Here is a 13,488-nt window from a genome sequence, read left to right as displayed (position 1 = left end):
TTTATTGTGTTGCCCAATCGGATACAGCGCCGTTATAATGGCGTGAAACAACACATGAAAAGAGGCTACTGATTTCTAGTAATTTTTCGTTCCCAGGGCTAAACAGCAGACACGCTTCATTACATTAACTAGGCTGGTCAATGGGTACGGTTAGACCCGCCCACTTTTGACGTGCTACAAAAGATTGCTTGGCCATTCAATCGCCCACTTTTCAATATTTCCCTGAACTATTGACCTACCAGTGCCCAACATGCTGACCATATCCCACATGTACATGGGGATCACCCCACTTGTGAAACTTATAGAAAAACATCACCCCGGATGTGAAATCTTTAGCAAAAGGGATAAAAGGAACACAATGCCATCATCCCACATAATTATGTTCATCCCGTAAAGTCGTCCGTTCGCGGGCACAAAAGCCTTGAACTCGATGTATTCACATGGCCAGTTGTCTGCAGTTTATTTATTTAGAGTAAATTACGCGTCCAGACATTTTGTCATTCACCCTGTTTTGATCTATATTGTGATCTGGTTATTTTACAAGGCTATCCAAAGCATGCATGTACATGTACTCAGTGTGTAAGAACTTTACAACATGCAATGGAAATAAATATCACCAAGTACACGATATAAGTTCAAGGCGGGATCGAATCAGAATAAGAAGCAAGGTTGCCTCCCAGGGTCTGCCACTGTCCCGAGGTCGAATGTACGCCCTGGGAACGAGGTTAGGTCGGGCTCGTCACATTGAGATGTCCGTCTGCGCAACGGATCTTCCTAGTAGGTGATGACGAGCAGATCTGATGAAGTGTCTCGGGTATAAGAGGTTCTCGGGTATTTCTCAGACTGTGTAACGGCACGATGGCGGAGGCAAGTGATGCAGCGAAGCCGTGGACTCCCCGCGAAGGCGAGACAGGATTCCCAGGGCTTTTCCGGTCTTTCAGCAAGGAACAAGCGGAACCTTTAGAGGCAAAAATCAAAGGTCGGTCACCGTTTTAAGAAATCGTTTATTTTTGTTTGGCCGTGTCTTCTTTTTCGAAGTGGGAGACGTTCAAGAGTTATCAGTAGACGATGTAGACATTGAATCTTAAACGGATCTTGCATGAATGAACGTTCGTTCTATATAATCTATTTCTTTAGATTCTCAGCTGGAAACGTTGGGTAAAATGTATTCGAATTAATTGGGTCGTGAAAATTCACACATTATAGACATCTAGAAATAACCTTTGCGGGCAAATATTGTTTTTACTTTGTCGTGCCAGGTTACTTGAGGATGTCATATACGTTTTATATTATAATTTTGTTTTTAAAATATTCATTTTCGCATAAATAAGTTGTGTTTATTTCGTCGTGTTTTTCTTGAGATTGGCGTTTACGTTTCATATCATGATCTAATTTTTATATTTATCTTCACGTAAATAACTTGTATTTCGTCGTGTTTTTTTTAGATTGGCGATTACGTTTCAGATTATAATCTTATTTTTATATTTATTTTCACGTAAATAACTTGTTTTTATTCCGTCGTGTTTTAAGTAAGAATGACGTATTTTTTTTATACTATGATTGTAGTTTTATAATACCAATTTTCACGTAAATAAGATGGTTTTATTTCGACATGTTTTACTTAAGAATGGCGTGTAGTTGTTATATTATATGTTTCATAATTGCACATTCAGAAATCAGTTCATATTCACACATCATAAATATGATTTTCTTTTTCATTAGGGCCTATGTATCTATGCCTCAAACACAATTGCCGAAACATCTGTCGATATTTACAAGGGAATTCCGATTAAAAAAAAATACAGATCAATTTCAAATGTTTTTATAGGAACTGTTGTTGGCCCCTTCTTGTCGCATTTAGAATGGTGTGCCATTTTTGTTAAGCCGCGCGTCCTGTTGATGCCAAAATCTCGTGTGTATTGTGGAATATGCATGGTCTATATCCAATTATCCCATGTGAGTTTGTATTCATGGAATTTCAATCAAGACGAAGCATTCAGCTTCGTTTTCGATCACTTGTCTGAAATGTCACCGTCGAGGCAGGTGCATATTTTTAAACCACATTCATAACGTTATAAAGGTAACATTCGTCTGGAAATATCGTCAAAATTTACTGACTTTATTTTAAATGTCTGGGTCACCAAAAATTAAAGTCTGACATCTACGGTGAAAATGCTACAAAGGCCCCAGCTGCGATTTATTACCAGTCGTTGACGAAATAAGCCATCGAATTTTTAGTAAAATAAAATTCAAGTTAAATACATGCATGGATCCTAGAGCACTCGCCAGTTTAAAATCATGTTGCGACCTTTAATGAGCAGTTTCAGCCCATCTGTCTTTGTTTTCTTTTTCAGACATTATGTTCTATTTTGGTCCACCCATCGGTTTCTGCAGCTAGCTAATGAACGTTTTTTATGTTTTCATGTCTCTTTATAAATGGTCTCTCATCGTTTTGTTTGCTTGACAAAAGCGTCTTATTAGTACGTATTTCCAAGTAAAAGTAAGGACGAGACATCGAAATGTTGTCTTCACACCGGCGTGTATATTGTGCTTGTATGCCTACGATTATGGTTTTAAAAATCTAAATAAGTCGAGTTTGAAGAAGCAAGAAGACAAAACAAATTGAATGATTACAAACGTACTGGATTGTAACAATTAAAATTATGCACGTTGGTCATTGTATAAATTTAGGGTCATAAAACAAGTGTGACTTTTTTTCTGTCCTTACCTTGGTACTTTGTAATTTGCCATTCAAGTATCATTAAGAATGACTTCAAATGATTGTTTATTTGTTGAGTAGGTAGTTTGCTATTCATAATCACTCTTAGAGGACGACTGCATTAAGGAGTGCATCAGAATTATAAAATCATAGATGTCAGATGTAACAGGGACAGGAAAAAAGACCCCAAATCTATAGAATGACCCATAGCCTACAGTTCAGCACCATGGCAATTAATGCGCAATCGTAGCTACAGCATACGTGCCCTAGTAGCGTGCTGGTTTTAATAGGAATTAGCAGAAAAAAAAGTATGCCGATACATTTTTATTAATAATAGTCTATGAACAAAATAATACAAAAATATTAATTTTTTTCCTTTATGTTTTGCATTACCTCCAGGCATCCCAGTATATTGTGTGCCTCTAAGTACCCGTAACTTTGATCATATAGTAAATATTGTGTATTTCTAAAATTTGAACACTGATGTTTACGTTCTTGAATGTCCGTGAAATATTTTGTATCATACTTGGTATCGTATACGAAAGCCTGTCTGTCGAAGTATAGGCCTATAAATTGTAAACGCTAATAAAAAAAAAACGATTTACAAGGTTCACTCGAAAGACAAAGGAAAATACACGTACACACTTTTTATAATCGCCAACATGTCCATTTCAAAAACGGATGTCCGAAATAATATACTTGACTTTTTAAAAATGTATTCCTGATTGCACTAACGGGCTTTCATACTGTGCAAAAAATGTGGGTACGAAAAAGACTGTAAGGATTTTTACAATGTATAGAAAGGATAGCATCGTTGCCGCAGGCAAAGTCAATAATCTTTTGTTGCATTCTGTGCTATACAGTACTGTGGCTTTTTAAGATGTCGTCGACCTCAGGAAAAAGTAACAACTGACAAGATGTTATCTGCACAAAAAAAAGCTTTTCTGTGTAGGTGCATCGTTAATCCCTTCCCTATAGACAAACGAAATTGAATCCAACTGCAAATTCCAAAAAGGAGTAGCAATATTGCAATTGCGAGGAAAAGATGATATAGGCCTAGATAAAGGTCGAAAACATGACTTAGGGTTTTAAAGGGGTTAGAGCAACCTCGCTCCCATGCTTTTAACCTCGAGATAAGAGTAGACCCCGGTAGAAAAACCTGCTTCTGTATTCTGATTCGATCCCACCGTGTAGCCGATCCCACTGTGTAGCAAGTAATGGATTCATATCGTGTAGTTGGTGATTTTATTCTAAACGTGTATTGCGTGTTTTTAATTTTACGTTCATTGTCGTCAACTCCCCCTCAAAAAGCAATCTTCTCTTTTCCACCTTGCTTATTACATACATGGTGAGTAAAAAAAAAAGCGGAACCCAAATCAAAAGAAATATAATTCATATTTAAAAACAAATATGTAGCACCAATTATGATTGCTAAGCCAATTGAATAAATTACTTTTTAGATGGAAAAAAGAAGACTTTTAACATGTAGAACAAGTGACATATTTTCTCACTTCAAAGTAGTTTAATAAATGGGCTTCCAACTCATAATTAACTTTGGTGCGCCATAGTTTTTTTTTATATGAAATATCTTTGTTTTTGGATGCCGCATTTTTTTTACTCGCCCTGTATTTAAGCCTATTGCTGGATGGATACGATTGTGTGTTACATTACAACTTTGGATGGGTAACATTACAAATTTGGGAAACAAATCATATGTTTTTTTCGATCTCACGACGAATCGATTCCGTCTGTACCCTGGACACCGCATACAAAAACAAACACTGATTTACAGGACAGGCAGGCACTAGACTATTCCGTACCTAATTATAATGATATACTCTGGACTGTTGTTACCTAACACTTCCCCTATAGATATCTCAGAAGAATTCATGAGATTCCGGTAACACAATGACCAACACAAAAAGGGGGGGGGGGGGCTCTGCTACATAATTTTGCTACATAATTATAAGTACATGTATAGGCTAGGACTAATAAGAAAGATTTTTGAACACGCAATTGATAGAGAGCTGCTATAGTGGGCGCGTACTGCTCGACGGCAAGGGGATGAGGTTGAATTCGCTCAAAATATCTCATGCAACACTTCAAGAAACCGATTTCTTTGTAAGAAAATATTTATGAAGAAATTATAATACACGGCGGATCGGAGCAGCTGTTTTTTTCCCCGAATCGCGGACGACGAAGATCTGATAATAATCTTAATGGATGGGAAAGGTAATTCCTTCTGTTGGAGTATTATACGAGACCTTCCATTTTCCAGCGGAGATGAGATATAAATCATGTACGACATTGGGACAGGTGTGTGACTTAACGCCCGTTGAACACAATAAGCGGCCAGATAATGGCAAACCGTAGACATAATGGAAGTTTAAATTGGTAAGGCTTACTTCAAGGTTCGACATTGAGTAAGAGTAATAATGGAGTGCATTTTTGATAATTATGAGCTACGATGATGCTTTCGGTTTACTGTCTCGAGGCCAACCGATAGGACTCGATTTAAAAAAATGAAAAATGTATTGAAAGAGCGTCTGCAGTGCGCCGTTTGGTTATCACGAAATGATTACACATGCAGTTGGAAAGATCATAAGTACAATACAAACGCACACACCTCACAAATATTTTTGGTTTTCTTGTAAATAACGCGCGAAAGAGTTTTTGGGATGAATGCCGGAGGCTTATAGCGCATGTCTACCAACCATTAGGTACCTCAAGGCGACGCGTCGCCTTGAGTTACCGTCGCGACGGTAATAATTGTCTATATTTAAAGACAGATAAATGAGTAGTTTACGAGAAATATGAGACCCATTTTTGTAGCACCTTAATAAAGGGTAAACAAGGTGCAAAATTTGTCATAAAAAATCGGCCTTTTGAGTGATGATTCTAGTCTCGATTCCAGTCCCACGTTTATTTCAAAACCTTGCTCCAAACACACGTTTTTTTCAGTATGGCGCTATAGCCTGATGTTGAAAGTTTTCGCTCATGATCTGATGGCAATCCGTACGTCACTGCTGGAAAATACGTCTAGATAAAGGGAAAAAGCGACTCCCATGCGTCAGCTGTAAGCGAATCGGATTTTCAAAATTTCCTCCAAAAGTGTAAGACTTCTTTTCACCCAGACCTTAAAATGGTCGTAAATAAACAATTCAAAACACAACATTTAAGCGATCTCCTGGTGAAAGTAGACCTTTAATCTTTTCCGTTTTCAATCAAGGCAAAGTCCCGGACTGGGTGGAAGGTAGTTTGCTTCGCAACGGGCCGGGAAAGTTCGAAGTCGGCCCGGATACCTACGAACATTGGTTCGATGGACTGGCGGTATTACTTCGCTATAATATCCACAAAGGCAGGGTAAGGAAACTATATATATATTCAAATTTAGAGGTTGTTGTAGAAAAGTAGAGGAAAGGGTTCAAAGATAACGCCGTGTGAAGAACACATTCGTTTTTTTAATTACCAATAATAATTTTCATAAATCGTTTGGTTGGCACTTTTTGCTATAACCACGGGTTGCCAAACTATGGTAGGCCAACACTTCAAAAATAATGAAATGTTAATAATTTCCAAACATTATCACTGGATTAGTGAAAAAAAATTAACCAACACCTGCTACCAAATGCAATTTACATAATTTTATGCATGAGCAAATTCAGTAGGATGTCACTTCAGGTAGAAACTTAAATGTTATATAGTCATTTCAGCACCAACAAAATGTCAGAATGGTATTTTGCAGTCATAAATTTTCTTTTCTTTGGCGATTCGTTGTTTCAGTAAAGAGACAGTAAGCCAATGAGCGAACTTTTCTCACAAACGTTTTCAGTGAGCAAATTTCTGGGTCAGTGTCTCCCTGAAATGACATCACAGCAACAGCGCCCTCAAGTTGTCGGGAAAACCATGGACACTTTTAAACGTTAAAAGAAGTGCACTTTTCAAACAAATTAACCAAAAAAGGGATGTAAAATAGTTTTCAGACATATAAGAGTAGAAGTTGCACAAAATATGTTCCCAAGTGAAATTATCTCCTGATCCCTTTTATTCTATGCTCTTGTTGCATGCTTCTCATACAAAATGGCGCTCAAAGTTTACTAACGAAAGAAAGGTTTAACATTTTTTTTGTTTTTGTTAGGTGACCTACCAGAGCCGATTCCTCCAGAGCGATTCGTACATCAAAGCAATGGAGCAGAATCGGATAGTCATGTCTGAGTTCGGCACGGTGGCGCATCCGGACCCCTGCCAGAGCTACCTGGGCCGGTTCCTGTCCCGATTCGTCCCTCGGACTTTCACGGACAACTGCAACATCAACTGGGCTCAGTACGGAGACGAGTTCTACGCCGTCACGGACGGCACGCTGATGCGCAAAGTAGACCCCAACAGTTTGGAGACATACGAAAAGGTGTGTCAATTCAAGTGGACTCAAACATCTTCTTTTTTTTCGGTCATTGTCTCAAATTAATCAAAATCACGTGTCGCATTCGGTCATTTCAAAAGACTGTCACTTGTGAATTAGACTGGTTACCTATCTCACTGACTGACTGTCACTTGTAAATAGACTGGTTACCTATCTCACTGACTGACTGTCACTTGTGAATTAGACTGGTTACTTATCTCACTGACTGACTATCACTTGTGAATTAGACTGGTTACCTACACTGACTGACTATCACGTGTGAATTTAGACTGGCTACCTATCTCACTCACTGACTGACTGACTCCCCCGTGTGAATTAGACTTGTTACCGATCTCACTGACTGACTGTCACTTGTGAATTAGACTGGTTACCTATCTCACTGACTGATTCGGAATCAATTGGCCCAAAAAAAATGCACAATGGGACCGCTTTACTAGACTTGTCCAGTCTTTTTTTTCACCTTGATTACAGGTGGATGTTGCTGATCGCATTGCCGTGCATTCGACCAGCTCCCATCCACACACTGCGAAGGACGGCACCGTGTACGGCCTAGGATCTCGCTTCTCCTATCAGAGCACATACAACATCATTAAGATACCTCCACAAGACCCAGGTTCGGTACAGAGCAATCCGGGCACGCGGTCAATTTGGTCACGGAGGCCCCCTTCAATGGTGAAAGCACTGTGCTAGCTATTGTTCAGATAATCCGTCATGGGGCAGTTGCTTTGTACAATGGCATGCACAATGGTTTCACCATTGAAGGGGGCCTCATGAATGTACAGTGACCGCGTGCCTGCAGATTCATCTATCCGCTCCGTTCACACGTACCCCCGGCCCCTCACCGGCAAATGAAGTGAATTGGGGGTGACTGTGTATATGGAGATCAATGGGGGTGACCAATGGGGGTGACCGACCGACGCCATCTTGCCTGACTGCAATTCATTTGTCGTGACGCGCGGCCACTGCGTGTACATAGTACAAATCCCCTGGTGTACGTGCGTCACACACAAGGAACGGTGCGTGTCAACCAGCGAAATGTCCCGCCCATGGCACGTCGTTGCTAGGTAAAAGGGCGCCCTCTTTCGGTGGCGCACGGAGCCCATAGACCTTTTCCTTTCAGCGGCCATCTTAGAGGTTTTCTCTTTTCATTCCACAAAATTAAATACACAGTCTTCTCTAATCACATTTCTATGGAACACTAGCAAGCACCTGAAAAAGGTTGCAGTGCAAACGGTCTGTTGGCGACACACACATTGATATGGCTATAAGAAGTGGCTGGCATGCAGCTCTATTTTATTTTCGAAGTTTGGATTTCAAACAACTTCAACAGGTTCTTATATTTTGTGTTACTCTTTTATTTGTGGCTTTAAACACCACAATCGTACATTAGGTATATTACTAAATCTTTTTAATCTATATATGCTATCAGTGTTCACGATTTGCATTGAAGGTTTTATGTCCGTGTCATTTTCGAGTTTCAACCGATAGATGCATCATAGACAAAATAAATCGCTGCTTTTTCAGCAATATAAAAGTTATTCAATTTGAATGAGAAATCGAACGAAAATGACTTCAATTTCTGAAAAAATCGCGGGATTTGTTTTCTTTTCAGTATGGGGTAGTAGGATTGCAGATTGGCTTTTAAAAGTTGGAAATTTATTTATATCTTTCTGGTAATGAAGCCAAGGATTCCTCAAAAGCGCCCTACGGGCACTATAGCTCGCAAGCCGAGAAACCTGTAAAAGGAAGACAATGAGAAGAAACTACATGGTTTTAGAAGTTGGAGGAAAACCCCAGAAGAATACTCTGGGAAAAACCCACGGAATCAGGTAGGGACTGAAACTTCAATCCACATGTGGGCCCAGGCGGGATTCGAACCTGGGTCACAGCGGTGGAAGGCGAGGAAAGTACCGCTACGCAAACTGAACTCCCAATCCTATTATTTTAATTCCGCTGATGTTGTCTTCCCTAATGTTATGTCGTAACAGATGTCAAAGGTGATCCGCTATGCAACGCCACTGTACTGTGTTCGATCCCCGCCTCCGGTACCTATCCTACGTTCTACCACAGCTTCGCAATGACAGACAACTACTTTATCTTCGTGGAACAGTCAGCAGTCATCAATCTGCTCAAAGTTCTTTACGCTCAACTCTTCTTCAAAAGTGGGTGAAACTTGTGCGTTGCTTTATAGACCAATTCGGGCACGCTATCAATTCTATCACGAAGGCCCCCTTCAATGGCGAAAGCATTGTGCTAGCTATTGTTCAGATCAGCCGCAACGGACAGCTGCTTTGTACAATAGCATGCACAATGGTTTCTCCATTGAAGGGGTGTGAGTGTACATGCAGTGATCACTAGCCCGGATTCGTCCATTTAGGCGATCACCCTTATTTACACGTTATTTTCGCCTCGTGGAATGGAACATTCCATCTGTCACCTCATGAAATTATTCTTACCATTGCACACAACATAAACATTCATTATTTTGTGCACTATCATGATGTTAATAAAGACAATGGTTTTTTTTCGATGTCTCGTTCGTGTATCAATTTTAACAGGCTACATAATCGGAATGGAATTCCACAACGAGAGACCCGCGAGATTTCACGTGGTTAAGCGAGACACTGGGGAGCTCCTCCCACAAGTCTACACGTCAATCCCGTTCTTGAGTTTCCATCACATTAACGCGTACGAGGAGGCGGGGCATCTGGTGATTGACATGTGCATCTACGAGGACGGTACCATTCTCAGCGATATCAATCTGAGGGACTTACGTAATGGCGATAAACCGGCGCAGTTTGGTAAAGCCAAACGATTTGTTCTACCTGTTGAAGAGGTGATTTTGAATTTAAGATTTTTTTTAAAGTTAAACAAAAGAAACTGTTTGGATGGAGCGGGGTTTGAACCTGCGACCTCCTGATTGCCGTTCCGGTGCTCCACCAGCTGAGCTATCCAGCCCTATGTTGATGGTTCCCATTTTTGTCAATGTCTTTGTTGAAGAAGTTCAAATTTAGGATAAACTGTGCGTGATATTTCGAGTTTCACCCAAAATAAAATAATTGTAAATTTTCTAGCATAATAAAGGTTATTCACTTTTGAATGAGACAACAAACGAAAAAAAATGGCCCATGTTTAGTTATTGAATTATTACTTTACAATTTCGATTCATTTGTCGCCCAATAAAATTCCATTCCGCTGGATAAACAGGTTCCCGCCCCTATCATATTCGATTATGTGGGGACCGGTAACCAGCCTATTCGTAAGGAAGATCTGTGTTGGGTTTTTTTTTGCGCATCAATAATATGAAGGCTGAATTTGTTATTATAAGAGACTTTTTAAAGGGTTGCATACGCAAGAAATAGAAAAGGGTTAGCTTTTAACGTTAAACTAAAACAGACATTACTTGTTGAAAGTTCGTTATGACAACGAAAATCGACTTTGTTGAGGGGCACGAACAGTACAGCTTTAATTCAATTGAGGTTTCTCACATGAAAGCTATAAATACTTTTTTTTTTCTCGTTTTGTATTATTTTTTTTATCGTTTTGTAATAAAAAATGTTTTTTAAGATTCCCCCTTTTTAATTTTGATTCTAGACAATTGAGGAATACCGTGATGGGAGGACGCCTGCCTATTTACAACGCTTCGAGGCAGATGTGACGATGAACGAAGACGGATCATTCCATTGCATCCCAGAGGTTATTTCTGATCGAAGTATGATGTGCCGTTTCTTTAAAAAAAAAATGGCCTTGGTATTTTATGAAAATAGATTGATCCAAATTAATCAAATGCTGTTGACGTCACGATTCCATAATTTTTGTTGGCCTATGTGCATAATCAAATGATTAGTTTTCTACCTTTCCAAACGGAACACTGGTCAATAATTTTGACAAATTTAGCTGGCAAATTATGACCTATAGGGGCGCGACGATTCCAATTCTTTGTCAGTGAAACGTGGGTCCATTTTTTGAATGCGCACGTTCATCACGTATCATGGCATTAACATGAAGATCCGTTACTGTAACGTGGAGATCCTTTTCTCACACAAGTATTTTATATACTGTATCATACTCAGTATAAGTTTAAATCACGTTATGTGTTTACCTTGCAACTTTTTTGCACTATTATACAGATGTTGAGTTTCCGCGGATGAATTACGAGTTGTACAACGGCAAGCCGTACAGGTACTTCTACGCTAACGGCGGAGAACTCAACCAAAAGGTAAACAATATTTATGCGCTCTTTTCAAAACAGCAAGGTTAGCGAACCTTCGGTTTTCTACTTTTAAACAATTTTTCCAACTAGGGCCTCTTATCATTTTTTAGGTAACTGCTGTTTCGAGCACAAATTTGTAAACATCGTAAGGAAGACCGAACCATCTAACGAATTACTCGTAAAAAGTAACTAACATGTTTTATATTTTTTTATCAAAATTTATGGCCAAATTTCCAAATTTCGAAGTGGCACCGCCTTGCTAATAAATATTATTTACTGACTTTTTTAAAAATATATTTATTCTTTAACGACTTTCAGCTCTTGAAGGTCGACACGAAGAGCGTGACGTCTAGAGAGTGGTATGAAGACGGCTGTTTCCCCTCTGAGCCGATCTTCGTCAGTGCACCGGACCCGAAGAGCGAAGATGACGGTAGGTACAGACACATCAGTCACGTGACTACTGTACACTCACGAGGCCCCCTTCAATGGAGAAACCATTGTGCGTGCTATTGTACAAAGCAACTGCTCCATGGCGGATTATCTGAACAATAGCTAGCACAATGCTTTCTCCATTGAAGGGGGCCTTCGCGAACTGCTGCACAGGATTCTATGATTTTTACATGACTTTTTTCCTTGGAAAAAAATCAACTTGACTTTTTTCATGACAAAATTCCATGACTTTTCCATGGCTTCCCACGAAATTCCAGCATTTTCCAGGATTTTTCCATGACTGTGGTCCCTTACTGTGGCACAACGCATGAGAATTGGGTTGTCATACCCAGGCATGTTTCGCATCAAATATGGCCGAGTACAATAACGCATAATAGACCTCATATTTCCGTGTTATCATTTTTTACAGGAGTGGTGTTGTCGTCAGTGGTCGATCTACGGCAGGGTAAATTCTCGTATCTTCTCGTTCTGGATGCACGAGATTTCACGGAGATGGCTCGGGCCGAAGTCGATGCGGAAGTGTCGTTTGGGTATCACGGGATGTTTCATCCGGAGTAGACATTGCGAGATAGGTTCCGATCGTATGACGTCAGAATACCACGTGACCATCCGGTTTCCCTATAATCGGCCACCATTGCAGTAGGCAAGCGTTTGGTTAATAGCAACCACGTCGTGTGTTGTAAACTAGACAGTACGGCTTATTTTCATGTAAAATAACCGCGATTTTTTTATCAAATGGTAACCTATATACCTGTGGCGTGTACGATTGCTATCATACCAACCCAGCACTAAGTGTTGGCTCCGTAATTTTCTCACAGTTGTAGCCATCCATCACAGCTTTAAAGGCTTGTTTACTACCTACTGCGCGCGGCGCTATATGATCTTTGCCTACTACAATGGCCACTTTAAACATTTTATAAAAGTTCCATTTTTCCGGACAACTGAGGGCACTGTTGCTGTGATATCATTTCCGGAAGACACTGTTCAGTTTAGGGTTTTGCTGTTTAAATTGTGAACCCAAAATTTGTGGGCAAAACATGTGTGAGAAAGGGTTGCACATTGGCGTACTGCCATGTATTTTAATACAGAACAACGAATCAAGGCGGAAAAGAACATTTATGACAGCAAAATATCACAAATTCTAGTAACTTTTTGTGCTGTAATGGCTGTACCATTGAGTTTTTTCCCCGGAATGACATCACAGTTTTGCTCATGAATATGGAAATTTGCATTAGTATAACAACCGAAAAGGCACCAAAATACCCTTCAAAATAGCAAACCAAAAATTGAAAATATGGTTAAATGGGACACAAAGGTGCATTTTCAAGGACGTCTGCATTAAAAAAATGTCATTGCATGGGCCCTTTAAATTTTCCTCAGATTTTTTGTTAATTTATGATCAGACTTTTGTGTCAGATGTACATGTACATGTACTTTGTTATTAGAAAACAAAACGCAAGTGTGACACTTTTAACTTTTTGCGATCGTGTTTTAATGCAAATTTTTTCATAAATCCTCAACAATTGTAATGGTTCAATAAGGCACGGCTCTAGATAAAAAAAATATAGCGTAACGATTATTGACGATTCAGTATTACATATTTAAAAGCCGAAGTTGTCTGTAAAATCCTGAATTTCCACCAAACACCACACATATTAATTAAAGGTTTAAAACTACATGTAAATT

At 39.5% G+C, this 13,488-nt stretch overlaps 1 protein-coding gene across 1 annotated transcript; it reads left to right on the top strand.

The window, feature by feature from the left end:
* The first annotated feature begins 609 nt into the window (after positions 1-609).
* LOC119731205 (beta,beta-carotene 9',10'-oxygenase-like) lies at positions 610-12,450 on the top strand. The gene is made up of 10 exons (XM_038204283.1): positions 610-979; positions 5,949-6,082; positions 6,858-7,124; positions 7,611-7,752; positions 9,128-9,301; positions 9,698-9,975; positions 10,734-10,851; positions 11,270-11,358; positions 11,671-11,782; positions 12,212-12,450. Exons 1-10 carry the CDS (start codon positions 859-861, stop codon positions 12,358-12,360), a joined length of 1,584 nt encoding a protein of 527 aa, XP_038060211.1. The 5' UTR covers positions 610-858; the 3' UTR covers positions 12,361-12,450.
* The last annotated feature ends 1,038 nt before the right edge of the window (positions 12,451-13,488 follow it).

The sequence above is a fragment of the Patiria miniata genome, unplaced genomic scaffold, assembly GCF_015706575.1.
Source record: "Patiria miniata isolate m_02_andy unplaced genomic scaffold, ASM1570657v1 HiC_scaffold_23, whole genome shotgun sequence".
NCBI lineage: Eukaryota > Metazoa > Echinodermata > Asteroidea > Valvatida > Asterinidae > Patiria > Patiria miniata.
The sequence above is the reverse complement of the archived record's forward strand: the minus strand, read 5'-3'. Positions and strand labels throughout refer to the sequence as shown.

Coding starts and splice junctions, on each gene's coding strand:
- LOC119731205 (XM_038204283.1), top strand. CDS start 859: ATGGCGGAGGCAAGTGATGCAGCGAAGCCGTGGACTCCCCGCGAAGGC. Junction 9,302..9,697: donor CGCTCAACTCTTCTTCAAAA/GTGGGTGAAACT, acceptor CAATTTTAACAG/GCTACATAATCGGAATGGAA. Junction 11,359..11,670: donor GCGGAGAACTCAACCAAAAG/GTAAACAATATT, acceptor AACGACTTTCAG/CTCTTGAAGGTCGACACGAA.